The sequence below is a fragment of the Melanerpes formicivorus genome, unplaced genomic scaffold (assembly GCF_026170545.1).
Source record: "Melanerpes formicivorus ecotype bairdi unplaced genomic scaffold, bMelFor1.0.p_v2 SCAF_41, whole genome shotgun sequence".
Taxonomy (NCBI): Eukaryota; Metazoa; Chordata; class Aves; order Piciformes; family Picidae; genus Melanerpes; species Melanerpes formicivorus.
The window spans coordinates 3,802,290-3,826,194 of NW_027142393.1; the positions used below are offsets into that span (position 1 = coordinate 3,802,290).

Consider the following 23,905-nt stretch of genomic DNA (forward strand, 5'->3'; position numbering starts at 1 on the left):
AGCCAAGTTTGCTTGGTTAAATGACATATACTCAGTAAAATTCCACTTTTATATAATTAGCTACTAAACAAACGTAGCACAAAGCAACTTCTCAGCGCTCAGCCAGTGCAGAGAGATGGTACCTGCTATGGTTATTGGAACGGGGCCGTGAATATTCATGTCTAATTTAACTTTTTTAGAGCCCTTGCTCTGTAACAGTCCAGCAGACTATCCCCCAAACTAAAGTTATGTAACAAGGTAATATCAACAATGAGAAACTGCATGATAAAATCCTGCCCAAAAGTGAAAAATGCTAATTTTGTCTCATTTAGCAGCTGGATACAGAAATGCTCATTAGTTTTAAGAGGGTTAATCCTTTTAACTTTTGCATATTGATATGCCAATTATGCCTAATTGTACAAGAGGCATCAGTCAAGGTAATAGTGCATAAACACATGAAAGTTATTAAGTACATCCCAACATGTAATAAAGTAGGTGTTAATTGGTAGCTGAGTTCTGCAGGCTATTGAGGTGGATAATTCATTGAGAGATGGATCACTTGTAATTTCTCTACATAATTCCTTTTGCAGTCTCACGCTGTGATGTTTTCATGCTTGTCAAAAACAACTGCAGCCTAGTGCCTTTTGTTAAACACAGCCAATAAAATATGTTAGGCATCATTAAATATACTTAACTTTTCAACTTTTTCAAAGGTACAGTTCTTCCTGATAATACATTGGAGCATTCCCAGCAAATTGCTGTAAGCACCGGCTCAGGTTGGTAATGGAGCAACATTTCACGTCAGATAAAAAGGAGGAAACGTGTGCAGTGTGTCTGAGGCAAACCACGTTGTGTAAGTGGAAGGTAAATGAGTATCTGATCAGCTGCTGGGATCTAAACAGGTCTTTCTCCCCAGAAAGGTAAGGTGCAGCTACACCAGAGAAAGGAATAAATGAAATTAATGCATTTCTAACTAAGTCTCAATTTGGAATTTAAACTTCAAGTGAAAATTGAAGAAAGTACAGCTGTGAACGTAGGCTTCTGCCATTAGGAACTTTGTTAGAAAGCTGAATATTTCATAGGAATCCATTACCTCCAGAAAACAAGAAATTAATGGTTGGCATGCTTGTGAGAAGTGACTGAGACCTGGGACTCTGTCCCCAGCTAACAGAGTTTTCTCCCTCATTTGCATTCTCGGAGAACATAATGGATCTGGAGTCCAAAAAGTGGCTAACATTGCATAAATAATTTTGTAACATCATATGGCCTCAGCTGCAAGTTGCCACCATTATGGAAGAAAATTAACCAGGGGAGACTCATACCAATCAGTTTGTTTAGTAGCTCAGAAGGAGTGCAGGGGCAGGGATGCAACTGCCAATAGAGTTCATCACTAACTATTTAATTTCAGGAAAAAAATAAATACATGAAAGGTGATGGATAAAAATTGACTCAACTCTTTCAACCCAGTCAACTACTAAAGGAGTTGGACAACTTCAGTGCCTCTTTTTTGGCTATCAATCCATTCTTACAGCAAAGCTTCTTTCCGTTACAGACAAAATTGTCCTTCATGCAGAGAACTGTAATTTCCCTTTCATTTTGTCTGCTTTTAAAGTCTGCCTTTTTGAAAAATCATGATCTATATATCTGACTCTATCAGCACCATGTTCTCCAGCAGACATGCTTCAATACTGAAACACCTGAGAGTTAAAATGCTGAGCAGATGCAATGATCTCAGCCATCAAAGCCAAACCCTGTCTTTCATTGAAGGAAAACTGTTACTCCAATTCCTAGCCCAAATCTGAAAATAAAGCACTACTGTCATTAAATCCCTCCTTGCAAGGGGTGGTCATGAAACTGCTATCTTGAACTAACTAACTTGAGCTAACTCTGTAGTGGTTAAAATAAGTGGAGCACTCAGAAAATAGGAGGAGTATTTTACTTACAGGCTCAGCGACTTTCAGGTTCTCAGACAGAATCATGGATTTGCTTTGGCTCAGCCTATCGTGGTGGCTGTTGGCATTTTTGATCCTCATTTGAACAGCCCCCGTACTGTGGTGGGAAGGATTAGGCTTTTCAGAAGCTGTATCAGAAGTTGTAGACCTTTCCATGGTTACTGGGTCGACCTGAAGAACACAAAATTACAGCATCAATCTAGAGACCCTTCACACAAAACCATACCGATGGCAGTTCTGTGTCACCGTAGTCAGGAAAAGAAGCTTAGTGATCTTGCTGGAAAGATCTTGATCATCTTTGAACACCAGGATAACTATCAGCTGTGTCAGCCTGTAGTTTTGTTATTGTCCTTATCACTACCCCATCCAAATTGCCTTGGAAGAGTTAGTTTGTGTAAAAGATTATCCTTATCTCAAAAGCCATTCTCCTCTATGGAGTAATCTCCCTGCAAGCCTCTGTCACGTCCAGCTGGCAGCCTCTACACTTTGTCTTTGGCCCTGTTCACACTACACATTTCAAATCTTGCAAAGGAAAACGACATGCTGTGAAGCCAATTAACATATCTTACCTCCACAGTTCCATACAGGCCTGCTACAAGTGCACTGCAGGACCACGCCGTGACCCTGCCAGTCCTAGAGCCAAACCCAGACCTAACAAAATTTCTCTGAAGCTTTACAATTCTACCAATGGCAGAGGTGGGATTTTGGTGGTTTTTTTTTGTTGTTGTTCATGCTAAAATTCTGACATGAAGTGTTTTAAAATGAAGCAGCATAATAAAATAAGGAACAATGAATACAAAGTAGAGCATAGAAGATTTCACCTCAATGTGAGGAGAAACTTCATTACAGTGAGGGTGATGGAGCACTGGAACAGGCTGCCCAGGATGGTTGTGGAGTCCCCATCTGGATGCAGACTACCCTAAGTGATCCTGCTCTGGCAGGAGGGTTGGACTTGATCTCTGGAGGTCCCTTCCAACCTCTAATGTTCTGTGATTCTATGAAGCACATCAGCTCTCAAGCCCTTGGAAGGTCTGGAGGTGTTTGTAGAGAATGACCATCTTCTCTAGCAGTTCTGCTGTTCAGCTTCCTGACTCAACATTAGTGCAGCTCAGCAAACTCCATTTTAGCTCTGCAAATTCTCCAAACAATTTTCATCAGCAAGAGCTGTTACATATTTGCTGTACCAGACACCATGGCAGTGATGGGCAACATTTGCTCTATTTTCCTCCCTGCTAGTTCACCCTGGCACTACAATATGTAAGTTGTGAGTAAAATAACAGAGTAAGAGTCACAAGTAAACTTGCTCTTACATTGCTATGTAATCATAGGAGGTGATGTGTGAGGAAGAGAAACTACCTAAGATGAAATTATTGGTTTCCCAACTATGGAGTCAGGGAAATGCTAAATCAGCATTGCCCAAATGGGCTTGAAAAGCACAACCAGCTTCCCAGCCTCTGAAGACCCTAAAAGATCAAACCTCCTGATTTCAAGAAAGTCCTTTTCTGTGAAGGCATCAGAGCAGAGCTGCTATGGTACCAGTGTCAGGTGGGAGGAGAGGAAGAGCACTGCTACGTGTTGCTGCCAGGACTACAGCTGTTGTGCTGGTGAAGGACACCACCTCTCATAGCTTCCCCCATCTCCTGGCCTGCATAAATCAATTCCTTACAGGAAACTGCATTAGATGTAGAGGATGATAGTGAGAGGTCCTGCAGTCACAGAATGGTTAAGGTTGGGAGAGCCCTCTGGAGGTCATCTGGTCCAAACCTCCTGCTCAAGCAGGACCAGCAGCAGATGGCTGCCCAGGGGGATTTAAATTTTTACAACCAGAGTTATAGAAACGCTGGGAAACCCAGCACTTTATACAAGCAACAGCAAGACTTCTGCTCCTTGGCTGTTTCCTGCATTGAATTAGTTACTGAAGGATGCAAACAGAAGTCAAACCACAGAAAGAGAAGAGAAAAATATGGCTAAAGTTGTTTCCTTCTGCTCAGGAGTGTTAATGTCTCTCTCTCCTGCAGAACTGCTGTATGACACTGGGGAAAGCTCTCTAAGTGGACCTTTGGTAGGCAGCACTGTGTGTTCTCTCTCCCTGAGACACTTCTCGCCACCCTTCAGAGCCGTCTCCACTCAAACCCATGTCTCAGGGACACTGTCGTTTTGGCAGCAAGGTCTGCAGCAGCTCTCTAAGTAGGAAATTACTTCTTTTTTTTTCCCCTTCCCTCCTTCTAAACTTGGAGAGTCAACTCATTTTGTATTTCATGTTGGTATCAAATCAAAATTGCTTCTCAACAGATTTTCGGTAGGCTCCAGGCTGGAGAGCTGATCAGACTCGAGAGACGAGAGCAGCGCTGGCTGTCACCGATGCAGTGTTTGGCTGGAGAACATCTCTCAGATTTTCTCCTGAAATCTCCCAACTATAAAACCCTGACAGATCTCTTCTTGGGAGCATTATGAGTTTTAATTAGGTACTCTCTGTCTGGTGTTGTCAGTGCATGATCTGCTGTAAAGAAAGTTTAATAGTATGTCAAAGTCATGGCCTGGATCTCAAGTAGGAAGGCAGTCAGTAAATGAGAAGCCTGCAAGACTTCTGCACATTTTGATTCTAATTTCATTCAATTTCAGTTAATTTCCCACCCCCCACTCCCCCCCCAAAAAACATAGAATTAGTACACATCAGAAAATTGCAAGGAGGACTCCCTGTGCACTAAAACTCCAGGAACCTCCACAAAAGCAAAGAAAAAAGCAGCCCAAATCCTCAACATTTCCACTATCAGCTTCTCTTTGTCTGAGCACACAGCATAGTGAGATGCTGCAGGGCATGAAGGCGAGGTACAAGTTACGAATTGTCACTCCCTTAGGATTTCCAGGTAGAAATCCTTTGCTACCCAGACTCCCTCAGATCTCCTGACGACGTTATCAGCACTGCATGCCAGTAGATGGCACCCTGAATATGAGCTCCACGAACTCAAGCGTGTTGCATTCACATTTGCTAAGGGGAGTTTGGTAGCGCTCAGATGCTGCCCTCTTCTCCTTTAATTATTTAAATAAATAAATAAATAAAATTAAAACAACAGAGGGCAAGACAGTCAGGAAGCAGATGAAAGTATCAACAGAAAGCAGAAGAAGGATCCTATCCAATGCTTTTATGAATGTGGTGCTTCCAAACTGTTAGTAGCAGCATCAGGGCCAAGCTCGGGCCGCTTTTGCAGGGGAATTCGTTTCACGTACTTTGGAAGGCAGAGCTGCCAAGCCCTGTGCAACTGCTTGTGAGGCACTCCATGTTCATTAGATAATTAGCTAATTTGCCTTTTGGCAAATAGTTAGCATCTGGATATAAATTTTAGTTTTGAAACCTCCTACGGTTGATTTGCTGGAGAAAGGCATTAAACCAAGACAGACTTTACCCCTCCTCCCCTCCCGGTTCATTTATAGGGTGGATGGAGCAAAAGGGCAGCTTAACTTTAAGGCATTTACCTAGGAGAATGAGGAGCACCCTGAAAAAATCCTTTTGGAAGCAGCTGTTTCGGGGCATGATGGAACAGAAGTGGCATCAGGTTGGATAAGGGTGGGGAAAAGACAGGGAACAGAAAAATCCTTGACATGATGATACAGGAAGGGAAAACTGATTCACAGAGTGGGGAAAAAAGGTTCCACTGGATGTAAGAAAGGAGAACTTTCATTTCTGGAGAGAGAATAAATGAGATTACTTACACACAGAGCCACTTTTAGAGATACCCTCCAGAGAGGAAAAGCCCTCTCTGAAGGAGGAGTTGTTCATACTTCAGATGCAATTTGCAGCCTTAATGGGTCAGCACTCACAATCACTTTTCAAACAGAGTGGTCCATGCGTCTGGGATGCTTGGAGAGGAGACAAGCCTGCTCCAGCAAGTAGCAAAGCATCCCTGCAGTGAATCAGAGCTCAGACACCAACTACAGGCATGAGGTAGAATCAAAGAATCACTTTGGTTGAAAAACAACTTTAAGATCCAACTATTACATAACTCTACCAAGTCTGGTGCTAAACTATGTCCATTAGCGCCACATCCCCACATCTTTTGAAGGTGTCCAGGGATGGGGATTCAACTACATCCTGGGGAGTCTCTTCCAGTGTTTGATAACCCTGGTAGCTGCCAAATAGTCAAATGTCATTAGCAGATCAGTGATCAGCAGATCAGTGGTTAAGGTCCCAAATGACAAGCTCTAAATGTATAGTTGATCTTCCAACACATGATGTGAAAGCAGTGACTATTGCAGAGATGCAAACATAAAGGTTATTGCAGATGCTAATCCATCCACACAGTAAAGCCTTCCCATTTCTGAGAATCAGGTCGAGGTTGAATGAGTAAGAGCAAACTGCAGAGTTCACATCTTGGGCTTCCTCACAGAGTGCTGGGTCTTGGCACAACAGTTTCTGAGAATATTTTCTGTAATACTTGTATTGGTTTAAAAACAGGAAAAAAAGATTTCAACCATTTCTTTCCTTTGCTGGCTAAAAATGGTTTTCTGCCTTTTCATCCCTCCTACAGGAGGTCAGTAGTGCTTTTACCAGGTTTTTAACCCACTTTTACACAGTACTTTGTCCAGAAATTGATCCCACAATAAGTGGACTGATTGGTATTAGCCAAGAACTTTTCATTCATGAGTTTGGGTAGAGTATTGGTTAAGTTACAGTAGGGATTTTGTACAAAGCAAAGTGAAGCGAAGCAAAGCAGAGCAAAGCACAACAGAGCAGAGCAAAGCAAAGCAGAGCAGAGCAAAGCAAAGCAGAGCAAAACAAAGCAGAGCAAAACAAAGCACAGCAAAGCAAAGCACAGCACAGCAGAGCAAAGCAAAGCAAAGGATTAGTTCTCCAAGAATCAAAAGGATAGTAGTCTTTCTAAATGTTGGCTTAAGCTTCAGCTAGGTACAGTGAAAGACACAATGCAAACATTCATTCACTAGCTACTTGCACCAAGTAGTTGTAATAAGTCATTTTCTCCAAACAATAAAAGGGAAAAAAACATTCTACCCATGATTAATATAATTTGTTAGATTTGTTACTCAGGATTATGTCATTAAAAATGTTGTGTGTATATATTTGTCAGTGTTTATCAAATTGAGCTTTCAGTTTCTTCCAGCTTCACCCCTTATGTCACAAGCACCACTATCAAGTCAAAAGCACACTGAACATGAAAGTGCTCAACACAGCAACATGAAAACACTTCAGGATTAAAGTGCATCTTGTTGCATTCATTAATTCCATTCTTCTGCTGAAGAGCACCCATTGAAACCAAGCACAATAATGCAACAAAAGAATAAACACCAGCACTTGGGCTCACCACTGCACTAGACCTGCGAGCCTGAAAGCAAAAAACAAACACCATAAAAACAGAAGAGGAAGTAAGAGTTAACAAGGGGGGGAAAAAAACAAGCTGATGCCACACACATGGTGAGTCAGAGCATTCTTGTAAAGGAGAAAACATATTGCTGTGTCTGTAAAAGGAGTGCTTAAAACCAACACACCTACGCAGAGATTGCTACTGCTGCTGGGTTTTGCTCTCTGCCTTTGCCACGCTCTTTGTTATCTCTGCCGAAGTATGCAGCTTGGGGGCACTAAGTGCTTTAACACACAACTGATGGCAATAAAGGGGGACAGATGGAAAAAAAACCCAACGATGGGTGAAGTAAGCAAACTGCCACATGGCTTTTTATTCATTTGTTCTTATCTGCACTCTGCTGTGTCTTTATTTTTTAATATATATATATATTTTACAACCATCCCCTCCACCCAGCTAGCAAGTCACATATCTGTGCCCAGGGCACAGACACAAACAACAAAGGCTGCAGAAGGATACAGTGTCCTGGGCTGCTGCCCAGAAGTGTCCTAACGCCAGTTAGTTCATGTGAGTGCTGGGAAAACAAAACTGTCCATCGACATGAAAATCCATGGCAGATGTAACATTGCTATCGCTTTTCTAGTGCAGAAAGAGGTCATCTAGCCTTGGAATAACTTGTACTTAGGAAGCAGCATTAATGTCAGCTGTCTCTACTCAAAGCAAGAGACCAAGAGCAACACCACATCACCACTGCCTGGGTCTTTCCTCTAGTTTTATCTTATTTGTGCCAGACAGACAATAAAACAGAGTTTTGTGCCGAGTTCCATCTGCCGTAAAATGTTAAATGTCCAAAATCCAACAGCAGAGTTCTCCTCACCGGGCAAAACCGCGTCTCACCTCAGGGAGACATTAGCTACACCTCAAGGCCTACAAAAATCACACTCATCAGAACGAATTACCTTACTCTTGTGTTTTTAACTCTTTCAGCCTTCTCAGAGTTTTGGTGTCTCTCAGAACAGACAACACATTGAGCAAGGATCATGACGGCCACCTTCCCTCCTGTGTCTAAAGATGGGCAACATTTGAGGGGTTTCTGCAAACCAAACCGGAAGTGTGCCACAGAATTCTTCAAGCAACTCTAATTTATATGTACAGTTACACACCTCTGCTCTCCTGCGCTCAAAGAGAAGAGTAAAAACATCTTTAATGCTTTCTTTGCAGCAGGGTCTCACTGCCCAGCATTTCTCTGCTGTCATGTGTGGAACACACTGCTCAGACCCTTACTCCATTTGTGTTTTCAGTGCTCTGAGGTGTATAGTCCAGTCTCTACAAAGGATGCAACTGAAGGCAAATTTCTTGACACAGCTTAGCCCAGATCCTAGCAGATGTCTTATGTAGTAGCCCAGCACTAAGAGTAAAGCTTTTTCAAGCATTGTTCTTAACTCTTAGGCTAAGGAATCTTTATCCATCAGATTTTAACTTGATTCTGGATAGAAAGATCAGTTCTTTTTGGTTAATTCTTTTATGTTAAGAGAAAATAATCATAGAATCCTAGAATGGCTTAGGTTGGAAGGGAGCTCAGAGATCATCTGCTCCAACCTCCTCACCATGCCCAGGGACACCTCACAACTACACTCAGCTGCTCAAGGCAACATCCAGCCTGGCCTAGAATGCCACCAAGGAGGCAGCCACAGCCTCCCTGGGCAGCCTGTGCCAGAGTCTCAGCACCCTCCTACTGAACAACTTCAGCTCCACTCTAACCCTGCTCTGCCTCAGCTTCAAGCCATTCCCCCTTGTACTGTCTCTAGACACCCCCAGGAAAAGTCCCACTGCAGCCTTCCTGCAGGATCCCTTTGGGTCCTGGCAGGCAGCTCTGAGGTCCCCCTGGAGTCTTCTCTTTGCTCACTTCTCTTATATTTCACAATAACACCTGGTTGATAACTACAGCATTGTTATGGTTGAAATTTCATGAGTACCAGCTTATCATCCAGGAGGAACAAAGTCTGTTTGCCATTTAAAATCACTTCTTTGTAGTCTGTGCAGTATGAATGGTATCTTGATGACTGAGTTCCTAAGAACTAAGATGTCAAAAGGCAGCACTTTGTTACTCTTGCCTGCTATTTATCACACACATCAGGAGTATGTGTTTCCCCACTTACCCTCATGGTTGAGGAGTCTACACCACACAATAACTTACACACTGCTACAGTTTGATGCCTCACTGATTTCCTGCCCATTGACCACAGCACTAAAAATATAAGTGGCTTCACTGCCATGAAGATTAACTGCAGGTTTTTTTTCCCCCTGTTTCTATCACCTTGCACAACATAAAAATTAAAGGGATAAAACAATACTAGAAGGCTGATATTGGCAGCAAAATATCTTACGCAAACATAAAGTTCCAGCAGAAACATTATTTATCTTTATAACTTGTTCCTTGATTTGTCTCAAGGATTGGATGTTGAGAAACGTGGAGACAGAGAGTTGAAAGAGCTGTGCTAGACTGGCAATCATAAAGTTGTAGACTGGCTTGGATTGGAAGGGACCCTAAAGATCTTAGGCTTATAGAAACATAGAAAAGTTTGGGTTGGAAGGGAACTTAACAATCAGCTAGTTCCAAACCCCCTGCCATGGGCAGGGACACCTCCACTAGCCCAGGTTGCTCAAGGCCCTATTCAACCTGGCCTTGAACACTTACAGAGATGGAGCATCCACAGCTTCTTTGGGCAACCTGTTCCAGACCCTCACAGCCCTCACTGTAAAGAATTTTTTCCTAATTTCCAGTCTAAATCTTCCAGCTTGAAGCCATTCCCTCTCATCCTGTCACTACAAGCCCTTGGGCAAGGACAAACTGATTGCAATGGTTGTCAAGGAGTGTTTAAGCAGCAGCCTAACACCTTTCTTTGTGTCATTCTGAAATTTTGTAGAAGCCCCAGGGTCTGTTCCCTGCTATATGTAGACCTTTAAGAATAGGAGGATCAGACAACAAACTGAACCAGGGATCTGGAAATGCTCTTTGTACCCTACAGGGCAGAGATGTGCTGTCTCTGGACACGCTTTCCCTGTCTAGATAGACAATTAGAAAGAGAAGAAAAGGAGGGATAGTTACTGTTCCAAAGATGTGCAGATGCAGTCACAAACTCTTCACATCCAGACAGATTCACATCCATACAGATCTACCTCCAAGCCTGTAATACTCCATGAGCTGCTATCCACAGGACTTTCTTGCACAAGTAAAAACTCTCTAGGAAATATCTCTAGGATGTTACTGGAAAAACAAAACCACACACAATAGGATAAAGAGAGCTTCTTCAAGCCAACAAGTGACTGCATATGGTCATGTTTCTTCTTGCATCACTTACTTTTTTATTCCATTACATGCAAAGGTCTTGGGAAAGGTATCAGTTGATTGAAAAGTTCATCATACATCAGATGGGGTAGCATAATGGAGCCTATTTTCACCACTCCTGTGTCAATTTAGTATCTCAGTTTCAAGTGGAACTTGAAGCTAAAAGTATCCTTTGTGTACAGTTTGGCCTGCATATGTTCTGGGAACAGTAGTCCATAGAAACTCAGTTGAATATGTAAAAGAACATGCCTGGGAAAAATTGCCACTTCTAGGTCTTCCTGCTGGCAACACATTTCATTTCTTTCTGGAGTGCATCTGATCCGTGACACCTGCCTCCATTCCCCATGCTGTGCAAGCTAGGCTGCAATTCTTCAGATGATGAATATTGGTCACACACATATCTATATAATTACAAAACCAAACTATGAGTTTTATCTGATGTGTAGCACTTGTAACTCATCCTGCAACACTAAATAGTAGCAGGACTATGGCTGAGACATGAAATCAATGGCAGCAAGTAGTTTACAGCATCATGAAAGTTCCTAACAATGTCATTGATTTACCACCAAGTCCGTGCTGAGAAGTGCTTAGAGGGGAATGCTGGGTTACCACTGACCTGCTTTCAGCTACCACAAGAGGAAAAGATCATTTCCATCCTTTCCATTTGGGGGTGGGGGGGGGTGGGGCTGGAGTAGATTATCTCTCGAGGTCCCTTCCAACCTGTAATATGCTGTGATGCTGTGATCTACTTCCTTCCTTTCTGCTGTATATTTATATACTGCAGACTAACACAGAGTTAAGCCACAGCTTCCCAAGCACAATAAAACTGACCAGCTCTAAACTCCTCTTCTACCTGTGCACGATGCTTGTAGCACAGGCACTCTTTAGCTTAAAGCTGTCTAATTTGGAATAAAATAAAACACACACAAAAAATAAAAATCCAATGTTTTCTCTAGGAGGATCACATAAGAATCACAAATTTTCTTCGGTGCTTGAAAGAAATCTGTTCCTATAGCCTAAATGTTCAGAGAAGTGTTGTTACTTTTAGTGTTGCCAGATCTGAAGTGATGAGCTACTACGGGAAAGGTTATTCTTGCAGTATTTACAGATACAAGCAGAAGCAGAAGTGACAGAAATCTCAAAGTAAGACTGGTTGAAAGACTTCCAGCTCAATTTTGCAGAACTTCTCCTCGCAGAGATTCAGATATTCATCCAAACTTTCCATGCTTACCTGAACTCGACATGTGGTGCTGGCAGTTTTGGAACAGCCTGAACTCTCTGGAGAAGGAGAAGGGTTTGTACCGCCAGGCAAACTGAGGAATTAGAACAATATTTTTTAAACGCCTGAAAGGTTGCTGCAAATAGCCAAAGAAACAAACTTCCTACAAGTTCTGAATTTCAGGGCTTTGCCAGCAGAAATTTCGGTTTCAGTTTGACAGCAGCTCTTATAAACAAGCTGTCACAAGGCCAGCTCGAGGGGGGACATGGCAGCACGGTTCTGACCTGCACCAACATCACCTACAGGGCGCTGGGTGATTCACAGGGGAGGAAGCATCACATCTGCATCACTGAGGGAGGCTACACACAAGTTTTATCCCACTCGACCTCTAAATCAGTAGTAGATTACTGAACACTTAAAGCAGTTTTAAGCCATGCCTCAGTTTCCCTTCTGATCCTTAGTTCCTGCATCAGCAGCATCCCCTTCACTAGAGGAAAAAAACCCTCTTCTGCGCTGCTAAGACTGATGAAATAGTGGCTGCTGGTTTCTCCTCTTAGAGCAACTTTGAGTCCCTCAACTTGAGTGGTTTAAATGCACATTTGCTGTGCCTTAATCCGTTTTGCAGCTCCATATATCCATCATCCTACAGAAGACACGTCTGTCAAACTGAGACACTGAGATCATTGAACAGAGAAGGATTGAAACCTTCTCAGACTTCAAAAAGAAATGTAAAAACTATCAAGCAAACTTATCATGAAACTGTCCTTCTCCCTTTTGTCCTTCTTTTCACTTTATTTTTTCCTTTTTTCTTTTTTCCCTTTCTCCTTTTTTCTTTTGTCTTTTTTTCCCTTGTATTTCTCTTCATTTTTTAAAATCCTAATTTTTCCCTTTTATTTAACATTTGCAATAAAACTGTTTCTGCCTTTGCCTGCCTCAATATTGTCTACAACAAGAGGCTTGCATATTACTTGGACAGCAAGACCACCACACACACACCCCCCACACTCCCCAGGGTAATGTACACATGAAAGAGCCCCTCCTCCCCTCCCCATCTTCCTCCATCCCTATCTGCAGCAGTTTCTCTGCTGTGATCCTGCAGCTGCTCCCTTACTTCTCACTGCTCCCACTTCCCATCTGAGGGGGAAAAAAAAAAGAAAAGAAGCTCCAGACACTTTTAATCTGTTCCCACACTCCCTCTCCACTTTCCTCTGCAGAGCTCCCAGTGCTGCTCTTGTAAGAGATGCTGCTGTGAAACACAGCAGAGCCAGCACCCATGATTTTGGGAGCACACTTCTAAGCTACAGCAGGAGCTAGAAGGGGAAATTCTTTGTGGCTTGCACGGAGCAAACCCCTCTTCTGCATTTTGAGGGGCCCCAGGTTTGCTTTCTTCATCAGGAGTGCCTGCCCCACCACACTGCTCCTCAGCACCACGTGGCAAAGCAGGGAGAAGACAAAGACATTGGGTTTATGTGACAGTATCTGATAGCACCTAAGAAGGGCAATGAGGTGTCAAACCCACAATTTACTGACTATGCCAGAGATTGAGCAGAGGGTCTCTTAATTCCATCTAAATTTTTTACTACCCAAAGTACATTGATTTATGAGGGACTAATGAGAAATTTATTTCACTAAGGTGGTTCAAGATGACTCCAGAAACCTTGTATGCTTGCTGTCTGCAGGCCAGGAGACCGCAGCCTCCCTGTGCCACCAGTCCCACCACAGACATGCTGCACTCGGTAGGAGAAACTGGAGTCAGCAGTCATGACAGCAGGAGTGCGGCTGTGCCAGATCCCTGGGTGAGCACCAACAGCCTTGGTGAGAAGTGTGGCAATCATTCACCTGCCCCAACGTTTTGAGGAGAAAAAATGCTCAACCAGTATTACATTTTCTGTTGGCTGTGGGTTTATTAAGCACTATGGCAACATGAGGAGCTCATGGACTGCTGAAATGCCTTGGCAGGGATTGCTGCAACCCCCTCAAGTGAGCCTTTGCAGGCCTAGCTGCCCTTACAGTGCAGCAACATCGGTCACCAGAGGTCTGTATCTTGGTGCATGACACAAGGTGGGTAAGATATTTCTGCCTTTAGCCTTTTGCAGTTTCCTGGTTTACAGAATTTTAGCTGCACATCTTAGTAGGTTTCCCCTCTTCACTTGCACTCCAAGGTTTTATGAAAAGATCCAGGCTTCAGAGGAAAAGTACAACTAGAAAAAGAGTTTTCCCAACTGAAATCCCTGTGCAGCCATTCTGACTGCCTCAGGTACTACACAACCCAGAACCAGAGCTAGACTGTCCAAAGGAAATTTAAAGACGGGTCGAAGAGCTCAGTTTCTCCAGGCTGCTGGTGAGACTGGGACACTCCTTGCCTTTGCCAGGACCTTGGAGTAATGAACAAAGAGGAGCTGATGCGCTTTACTCGAGCTGTTTCCACTTCCAGTGCCACTCCAAGAAGCTGGATTAATGCACCTCCTAGTCCAAAAATCCACAAGAATTTGGTAACTCATCACAACTGGTTACTACTTGGTGCTGGTTTTGCTAATAAAGTAACCAAGCACACAATGAACTGCTGATAACAGAAATGTTAATCTCTCTAGATCAAGTCCCAGTGCTACTCAGTCCAAAGCACAAAAGGCAGCATGCTCCAGAGCAGCTTGACCAGTAGGAAAGTCTGGTGTCACGCCTCCCCAGTGGAAAATGTTGATTCATGAGTAGAAAAGCTCTTCACTAGAAATTTATTTTGTTTGAGAGAGTCCAGGGCAGCTTCTATTGGGCTTTGCTGCAGATGTCCATGGTGCATCAGGCTCTCCTGCGATGTGTGGGAGAGTTTGGTTCTGGCCAGCATGGCCATATGGGCTGGGGATTCCCCAAGAGGTGAGACTGGTGGGTCCACTCCCTCACCATGGATTGCTCAGTTCCTCCACGGTCCCAAGCAGACACTTGTCCAGCCCAGCAGCAGGTACCTCCTGAACCACAACTGCAGCAGAAACACCAGAAATGTAGAGAGCATCCTGACACCTAGAAGGCTGGTGACAGACCCACCAGCCATGGAGATGGAGACAGGACTCCAGAGCTTCACACAACCACAACTGCAGCAGAAACACCAGAAATGTAGAGAGCATCCTGACACCTAGAAGGCTGGTGACAGACCCACCAGCCATGGAGATGGAGACAGGACTCCAGAGCTTCACAAAATATCTGTGTCATTTCCTTCCTCACTCACAAAGGAAGAGAGTTTAGTAACATCCTGAGCAGCAAACAAGTACAGGTACTAAGCCTTGCCTAGGAGGAGCCTTGGTATCTGATTCAGCACCAAATGCAGTGGTGGCTTTGCTCAGGGTGTGGCAGGAAAAGAAATAAGAAACAAAGAGCAAGTACAGACATCTCCAGCTCTAAGCCACATTCACTTCTGTTTTTTCTTCCCCCTTGCCTTCCCCTCCCATCTTATCACATTGAAACCTGGTGGATGTTTTGGAGAAGGAATGAGAAGTCCCTGGGAGTTTGCTTGGTCGAGGGCTGTGCCTGTTTGGTATGAGGCACAGGCTTTGGGAGAAATCTTCATGAAGAGCCACAGCAGCCAGCTCTTTAATACCTGCCAGTCTCCAATGACAGTGTGTGTTCTATTGTGTCTTGAACGAGCTTAAAGCACTAACCACTGCAAAAGCAAACCTGCTTAGCTAATGTAGTGAAGAAATGCTTCAGCAGGCATCTGTGCACTGAGTTAGTATTTTGCTCTGTAAGCTGCAGGTACCACCAAGAAGTTCAGAGGCTACTTCAGAGAATACCTCTATCTCTTTTAACCCTCATATCTTTCCTGCTTAATTCCCCAAAGAGTTCTTTTTCATTCTAAGCAAGACGAGTGAAAATACAGAGCAAAAGGCCAAAATTTCCAAGCATGTTTGAAGTGTGGGTTTCTTAGTTCCAGGAAAACAAGACTCACTTGCACACAGGCCAGATCTCAGCACTTCCAGGTAATTTTAGCATGAGCCAATGATGCACTGCAAATCTGCTCCAGCATGACCTGCCTGCCTCCACAGGCTGAGCTCCAGCATCGGTTAGATTTGCCCCGTGGCCAGCTTGCCACATCTAAACATCTGCTCCCAGAAAATCAATTCTTTTCTCACTCAGACAGTCTTCCAAAAGCATTCTTTTTGTTCCTTTTTCAGCCAGCCTGGAAGTTTGCACCCTAAGGTGTTTCAAGTTGTAATAAAGGTGATGGGAGTCCACAGACTCTGTGATAAGAGGTCTCACTCTTGAAATAAAAATAGAGCAGTATCAAGGAAGTCCCTGTACAAATGAGGAGCCAGTAGTGTCTGCTGTGTAGTGAGTCTCTAAAACAGCCTTTTTCTAGCAGTTCTCAATGCAGGGCAGACTGGCAGAGGCATGGTGAGTGGGTGAAGGCACAGTAAAAGAGCAACCAGTTCTGTCCTTCAGATGTCACTAAGAGAGCTGTCAGTGAAATTAAGATTGACTGAAACAGAGCAACCTTATGAGAAGGTTTCAGAAGCAGGTAGCACCAACGTCTCCTGGCCTAGACCATGCTCACTGGTTCCCAAATGCACACCCAAAAGCATAGTGCACAAGGCAGCAGGGCTTTTAGCCCACTCAGAAACTGAAAGAACATTACAGCACTCAGCCTGATGGTGACAAAAGCTGTTGGAAACCACCACAGGATGGAAGAGGGGACAGCTCTGTGCAGGTTGTGCAACTGGGTAAAGAAATCTGCTGTTGTGCTCTGAATAGCACTGGAATTATCACAGAAGATGCACATTCAAAAGCTAGGACAAAAAAAGATGGGACAAATTCTTACCCCATCTGTTTTCCTTTGGACTAATTCTATCAGCAAATGAAAGCAGGAAAACAATCAAAGCATTCATCAGTACCAGCTCCTGCCTTTGTAGCACTGAGAAATAGGTTTGATGCATTGATGAGGAAGTCTTGTTTAGGAGAAAAGTGAAATGTAGATACTTTAGCTCAAGCTCAGGTGATGCTTTGTTTTGTCTTCAGAGAGATCAACCCAAGCTACACCTCCACACATTCCATGCAACTGCCACGCTTCAGGTTTCTGATTAAGAGCACACCTAGGTACTAACAGACTTCCCCAACATCAAGAAACAGTTTGTAGCAGCATGCAGACTTTAACAACTGATTACATGGTTAGAAACTCACATTGATTGAGCTGACACAGCAGAGAGGCACCTAAAAAGTCAAGTAGAGTAAGCAAGTATCAGAATTACACATTGTGAGCCTCAGGAAATTCAGAACACCCTGCCTACAAGCCACTAAGACCCAGGAGATACAGGTTACATTACAGCAGTTTCACTGGTCAAAGCCTAGGTGAATGCTTAGCAGGGAACCAAGCTGGTGTGTCTGAGCAGCACAGGAAAAGCCATCCTCACTACAGCACTAGAGATCTTGGCAGGCATCCCCATCCCACCTGCATGGGATGCTGCTTTTTAGGACTTGGTGTACAAAGAAGCAATGACTGGACTGGAGCATGTGCCCTATGAGGAGAGGCTCAGAGCCCTGGGGCTTTTTAACCTGGAGAAGAGAAGACTGAGAGGGATTTAATAAATGTTTATAAGTGTTTGAGGGCTGGGAGTCAAGAGGGAAGGGACAGGCTCTGCTCAGCTGCACCTTGTGACAGGACAAGGGGCAATGGATATAAACTCCAGCACAGGAGGTTCCAACTCATCATGAGGAGGAACTTCTTCACTGTGAGGGACACGGAGCCCTGGAACAGGCTCCCCAGTGGGGTTGTGGAGTCTCCTTCTCTGGAGACCTTCAAGACCCATCTGGATGTGTTCCTGTGCAACCTGTGCTGGATGCTCTGGCAGGGGGGTTGGACTCGATGATCTTCAGAGGTCCTTTCCAACCCCTAACATCCTGTGAGCCTGTGAACTTCTGGGACCAGAAATGAATAGAGAAATCCAATCCAGCATTATGTGCAACCATTCCAGTTAAACTAGCACCACATCAGAGGCTGTGATTCATGCCTCATTTCAGGCAAGAAGGACCATGCTCAAGACCATGGCTTTATTCAGAACTCTCCTGTGCTACGCTGGCAATCCCAGCTCTGGTGAGAGGAATTACCAAGGGGCCACATGCTCAGGCTTGGTTAGAATAGAATTAACCAGGTTGGAAAAGACCTTCGAGATCATCAAGTCCAACCTCTCACCCAACACCATCTAATCAACTAAACCATGGCACCAAGTGCCTCATCTGGGCTCTCCTTAAGCATTTCCAGTGATGGTGACTCCACCACCTCTCTGGGCAGCACATTCCAATGGCCAGTCACTTGTTCTATGAAGAATTTCTTCCTAACATCCAGCCTGAACCTACCCTGGCACAGCTTGAGACTGTGTCCTCTTGTTCTGGTGCTGGTTGCCTGGGAGAAGAGACCAACTCCCTTCTGGCTACAACTTCCCTTCAGGTAGTTGTAGAGAGCAAGAAGGTCTCCCCTGAGCCTCCTCCTCGCCCGGCTAAGCAACCCCAGCTCCCTCAGCCTCTCCTCATAGGGCTGTGTTCCAAATCCCTCACCAGCTTTGCTGCCCTTCTCTGGACATGTTCAAGAGTCTCACTGTCCTTCTTAAACTAAGGAGCCCAGAACTGGACACAGTACTCAAGGTGTGGCCTGAGCAGTGCTGAGCACAGGGCAGAATGACTTCCCTGCTCCTGCTGGCCACACTATTCCTGATACAGGCCAGGTTGCATCTCTTCCAAGCTAAGGTATCTCTTCTAGCAAAGCAGAAGTAAGTTTCTACAAGAAATGCTGCCAAAGAGGCTTTTGTTTGCTTTTAATTGAATAGTGGTGTCCAGCAGGAGCTTTAAAATCCAGAGGGTGCTTCAGCTGCTCACTCTGTTTGGAAGAGGAAATGACCAAATGCACGTTACAGATGTAACCGGATTGAGAGGTGAAGCGAACACGAGATGCTGCTTCGTAAACCAATTCCCTTCGCACACAGAGAGGCAGGTTGCAGGGAAGGAAGAAAATAAAGAGAAGCAATTCTGAGAAGTCAAACTCCTTTACTAAATCTTACAGCTCTTTGGAGGAAAAGAAAAAGGAAAAAGGATTTCAAGTGTCTCTAAGACATTGCAGCAGTAACATACAAACCACTACAAACAGCCCGGGAAGAGAACGTGTGCTGCTCATTCAGCTTCCCTGCCTCTGCTGGTTTCTATATGCAGGCAGGACAGCTTGGGTTTCTTTTTTTCCTTGTTTTGTGGAGTTTTTTTTAAACTCCAAAAAGTACAGAAAGTGTGAAAAGTGTCCTTACAACACTCTGCTAAAATCTGTCTCCAATTGCTGTGCACCTTCGCAAAAGGAGCTCCCAGCCACGTGTGATATCTCTCAACTGTGACCCATGCTTGCAGAGGAAAAGCAAGTTGCTTCTTACAATGAAGCTATCACTTGCAAACAACCTGTGACAGAACAAGAGGACACAGTCTCAAGCTGTGCCAGGGTAGGTTCAGGCTGGATGTTAGGAAGAAATTCTTCCTAGAAAGAGAGATTGGCCACTGGAATGTGCTGCCCAGGGAGGTGGTGGAGTCACCATCCCTGGAAGTGATTAGGAAAAGACTGGATGAGCCACTTAGTGTCATGGTTGAGTTGATTAGATGGTGTTGGGTGATAGGTTGGACTTGATGATCTCCAAGGTCTTTTCCAACCTGGTTAATTCTGTATTCTGCAAATAGGAGTGCATGTCACAGAGTCTGCAGTCAGCTACACCTCACCAGGAAAACAAATCCTCACCCTTTAGCAAACCTTGCTAACTCTGGCTCTCCTTTATGTGGCCCATAATCAAAACACTTTATTGTGTTACTTGAACATCTTCCTAAGTTACTCTTTCCTTGTAAAGCTCTGAGGGGCCAGGAAGCAATGTTTGCCCACAGACAGCACTGTTAAAGTGAGCTTTTGTGATAGGCAGCTTCAGGTGAGATGGGAATTCAGGATGTGCAACCTTTTTCTGGCTAGGATTTAGTCTGGGTTCAACCAGCCTCACGCAGGGAATGTGCTACCAGCACATCTCCACGGAAGAGCTCCAGAAAGAGCAGTGCTGAGGGTGCTCACAGACAAAGCAAGCATATGTTTTTGTACAATGTCCCTTACACCTCCCTGCAGCGTGTTCCTATTACAGAATCACAGAGTTATTGAGGCTGGAATAGACCTCTGAGACCATCAAGAGCAGCCTGTGACCCAACACTACCACATTGGCTAAACCATGTCACTAAGAGCCACATCCAATCTTTTCTCAAACACCTGAGTAGCACCACTGATGCATACTAGAACGGTACCAGGCTTTGACACTGAGCAGAGCAAGAGATCACAGAATCACAGGATGATAGGGGCTGGAAGGGACCTCTGGAGGTCTTCTAATTCAACCACCCTGCCAGAGCAGGTAGACCTCTCTATCAATCTCTTTAGTACTGGCAGGTGTCCAGAGAAGGGCCACAAGGATGAGCAGCAGGCTGGAGATCCTCTCCTATGAAGAAACCTTCTTGTGCCTTTCCAGTACCTGAAGGGGGCTACAAGAAAGCTGGGGAGGAACATTTTAGGGCATCAGGGAGTGATAGGACTGGGGGGAATGGAACAAAACTAGAAATGGGTAGAATCAGATTGGATGTTAGGAAAAAATTCTTTACTGTGAGGGTGGTGAGACACAGGACCAAGTTACTCAGGGAGGTGGTGGAAGCCTCATGCCTGGAGGTTTTGAAGGCCAGGCTGGATGTTGCTGTGAGCAACCTGCTGTAGTGTGAGGTGTCACTGCCCATGACGTGGTGTTGGAACTGGATGATCCTTGAGGTCCCTTCCAACCCTAACCCTTCTATGATTCCATGATTCAGTCTCCAGCTGAATCAAGTATCAACTAGGTACTGCCCTTACCACTAACTACTAATTAGCACCCACTCATACCAATCACCTCCCTCCTGGTCATCACAAGGCAGCCAGTTACTCAAACAGTGCTAAACTGCACTTGGCAAAGGCAAATGCTGGGAAATAGGATCCACTCTCATTTCCCAGGCAGTGCCACCAGCCTTGTCTATCTTTTGGGGACAAGGAGTTAGTATCAGCAGGGATAAGAGATGGGGCTAGTGGTTTGGGATGCTAGAGAGGATCAGCTGTAATTGCATCTTGCAAGGAGCTTTTCTAGGTTCTGAAGAGCGATTTTGCCTTTAAACCCCCATTTTGCATCTGTGCCCTCTGCGTTGCTGCCCATTACTTTCCAACTGGCAAACACCAACAGAAATAAAACAATTGTGTCATTAGCATTGTCCAATGCAGACAAAACAGAAGCAGCTGTACTGGCTTTAAGAGCCTTTAGCAACAGGTTTCCCAAACGGTGTGAAGATGAATTTAAGGCTCCTTACCTGCAGCCTCACGGGCGGCGGCGTCTCATCTCAAACTGCCACCAAGCAACAGGAGTTTAACTGTTTCAAAACAACGGAAAACATGGAGGTCACATGGCTGCAGAGAGCCTTTGGGTTAATCTCCCACAGCTCATAAAGAAAGCAGAAAGAAAAAAACACCAAAAAGACCAAACAAAGAAAAAGTCAAATAAAGCCACTTCCTGCAAGAGCAGAAGTTAACCATCGCTCCAGCGAGAGACTCACAGCCAGGTCTAGTGCAAAGCTCTTCCGGCTCGGATGAAAAGTAAAATGTTCAAGCATGAAAGCAGCTCCCCTCTGAAAACTGCAACAAGCAGGGAGGGCTAGTTTTTGCAGAAGGTAAACACAAGTTTTAAAAGGAAATGCTGGAAGGAATTACAGTTCTAAGCCTCAAGACAACTTCCCTTTTTCTTACCTTCAATGAAACCCTTTGAGTACTGGAATAAATAGCTTGCAACAAATCTGCTGTGCTCTTTTGAGAGGTAGCACCTGGCACTTACCATACTCTTACTTAAGGTTTACAAAACAGAACATTCTACCTAACCAGAGGGTTTACTACCAAAACAAACCCAAACCAAAGTCCTGTACTATTGCCTGGTGAAGGCCACTCAGATAAAAAACTTCTGTAACTCTGCTTCTCTGTTTTAACACTTCTGCAGGAAGCAGCCCTTGGAGAAGCCCAGGCACAGCTGCTGCCCCACTTCACTTCCTGCAGCACCTCATGCCTTAACGGTCCCTCTCAGGCAGGGGAAACCCACAGAAGTAGCAGATTGAGATGCAGCTCTGCACCTTCTGAGTTTAGAAAAGCCCCTTCCTTTCATACACCCTCACTAACATCTTCCTCTGTGGCCTTTTGTTCAGCAAGGAATGAGAGCATCTTTCCGGCGTTTCCAGAGGAACTCAGAAAATGAGGTGTTTAGGGGCTTCCCTTGCAGGGTAGAATGGTTGTGCTCTCTGTACAAAGCCTATCAGAATGCTGCTCAGGATGCACAGCCCTCTGTTGATGCTCTGACAGGATCTTTTCTGGCTGTCTCCCACAATAAAAGAAAGAATACAGAATTACCCAGTGACCATGAGACCTGAGAAACCTAAGATGAAATGTGTCCCAGCAAAATGCTCCTTATTGGCAGGGGCTGCCAGTGAAATTCCCCAAGATGATGTGCTCCATCTCTGCAGATGGCCCTGGGCAACAAGATCCAGGTGAGGATGTCCCTGCTGCCTGTGGGGAGGTCAGACTGGATGACCTTTGTAGACCCCTTCCAGCCTGGACCATTCTATGATTCTATGATTGATTGTATGATTGATTCTATGATTTGGTGCCTAGAAGAAAAAAATAAAGGGTCCTGCAGAATATTGCATGGAGCAAGTGCAGAGATAAGGAGTGAGCTGGGGCTGGAGTAGAGCTTAGGAAGAGCTAGGAAAGGACTGTGACAAATTTTACATGCTGAAAAGGAAAATAATAATAATAATAATAATAATAATATTTATAGTGGGTAATTTCATACTGCAGCCAAAACAAAAAACAGATGCAAGAAAGTTGCTGTAGAGAACTTCAGTACATCATGTAGAGAGCTTTAGTACATCATGCACTTACTGAAGCACATGGGAAGCAAGCTCTTCAGAGACTCAAGAATAATACCAGAAAGAAAAAGGGGAAACACAGTATTGCTGAAGGAATGGCAGGGCTATTAGACCTCAGAGTGACCCTTACATTATTATTATTGATTTTGTAGTAACTTCTACAACCTCCATTTCATGGCCAAGGATCCCATTATGCTAAAGGCCACAGAAAGCCAGATGTAAGATCATCCTTCCTCCCAGACCTTTACTACGTATTCCAAGAGGTAACCCACATGGAGAGGAAGCCACAGGAGAGGGAACTGGACAGCATGGCAGCTGGTTTTCACCATTTTAAGCTGAAATGTAATTTCTTTCTAGTCATTGCAATTTGGGGCTGTATTTTAAAGATGGACTTCCTGAACAAAGTAAAGGGAATCATAGAATTGTTACAGGGTTGGAAGGGACCTCAAGGATCAGCCAGTTCCAACCTCCTGCCATGGGCAGGGACACCTCACACTACAGCAGGTTGCTCACAGCCACAGCCAGCCTGGCTGCAAACACCTCCAGGGATGAGGCTTCCACCACCTCCCTGGGCAACCTGTGCCAGTCTCTCACCACCCTCATGGGGAACAACTTCTTCCTCACATCCAATCTGATTCTACCCATTTCTATTTTGCTTCCATTCCCCCCAGTCCTATCACTCCCTGACATTCTAAAAAGTCCCTCCCCAGCTTTCTTGTAGCCCCCTTCAGACACTGGAAGGTCACATTTAAGTCTCCTTGGAGCCTTCTCTTCTCCAGACTGAATAGCCCCAACTCTCTCAGTCTGTCCTCATAGCAGAGCAGCTCCAGCCCTCTGCTCATCCTTGTGGCCCTTCTCTGGACACTTTCCAGCACCTCCAGATCCTTCCTGTAATAGGGGCTCCAGCTGCATGTGAATGGTGACCATGTTTCTCTCAGGTGTGAGGAGGTGCGAAATCAATCCTGTGCTTTAGAATCACAGAATCATTAAGGCTGGAAAAGACCTTTAAGATCACAGAATCACAGTATGTTAGGGGATGGAAGCCACCTCGATAGATCATCAATCCAGTCCCTCTGCCAGAGCAGTCACCTCTACCAGATCACACAGGAACACATCCAAGCAAGTCTTG

The 23,905-nt window shown here is 44.6% G+C and overlaps 1 protein-coding gene across 4 annotated transcripts in view; it reads right to left on the minus strand.

Annotated features, from left to right (window-relative positions):
* ARHGAP15 (Rho GTPase activating protein 15) overlaps positions 1-21,381 on the minus strand; it is a 391,371-nt gene extending 369,990 nt beyond the window's left edge. Inside the window, exons 1-3 of one of the 4 annotated variants that reach the window (XM_068158705.1) lie at positions 21,178-21,381; positions 11,827-11,908; positions 1,923-2,102 (exon numbers count right to left, since the gene is read on the minus strand). In XM_068158705.1, coding sequence (XP_068014806.1) covers positions 1,923-2,087 — 165 coding nt within the window. In that variant the 5' untranslated portion in view covers positions 2,088-2,102; positions 11,827-11,908; positions 21,178-21,381. Of the gene's footprint in view, positions 1-1,922; positions 2,103-10,355; positions 10,374-11,826; positions 12,826-21,177 lie in introns of those variants that run through there. The other 3 variants (XM_068158707.1, XM_068158706.1, XM_068158708.1) reach the window with 3 other exon arrangements.
* Between the last annotated feature and the right edge of the window lie 2,524 nt (positions 21,382-23,905).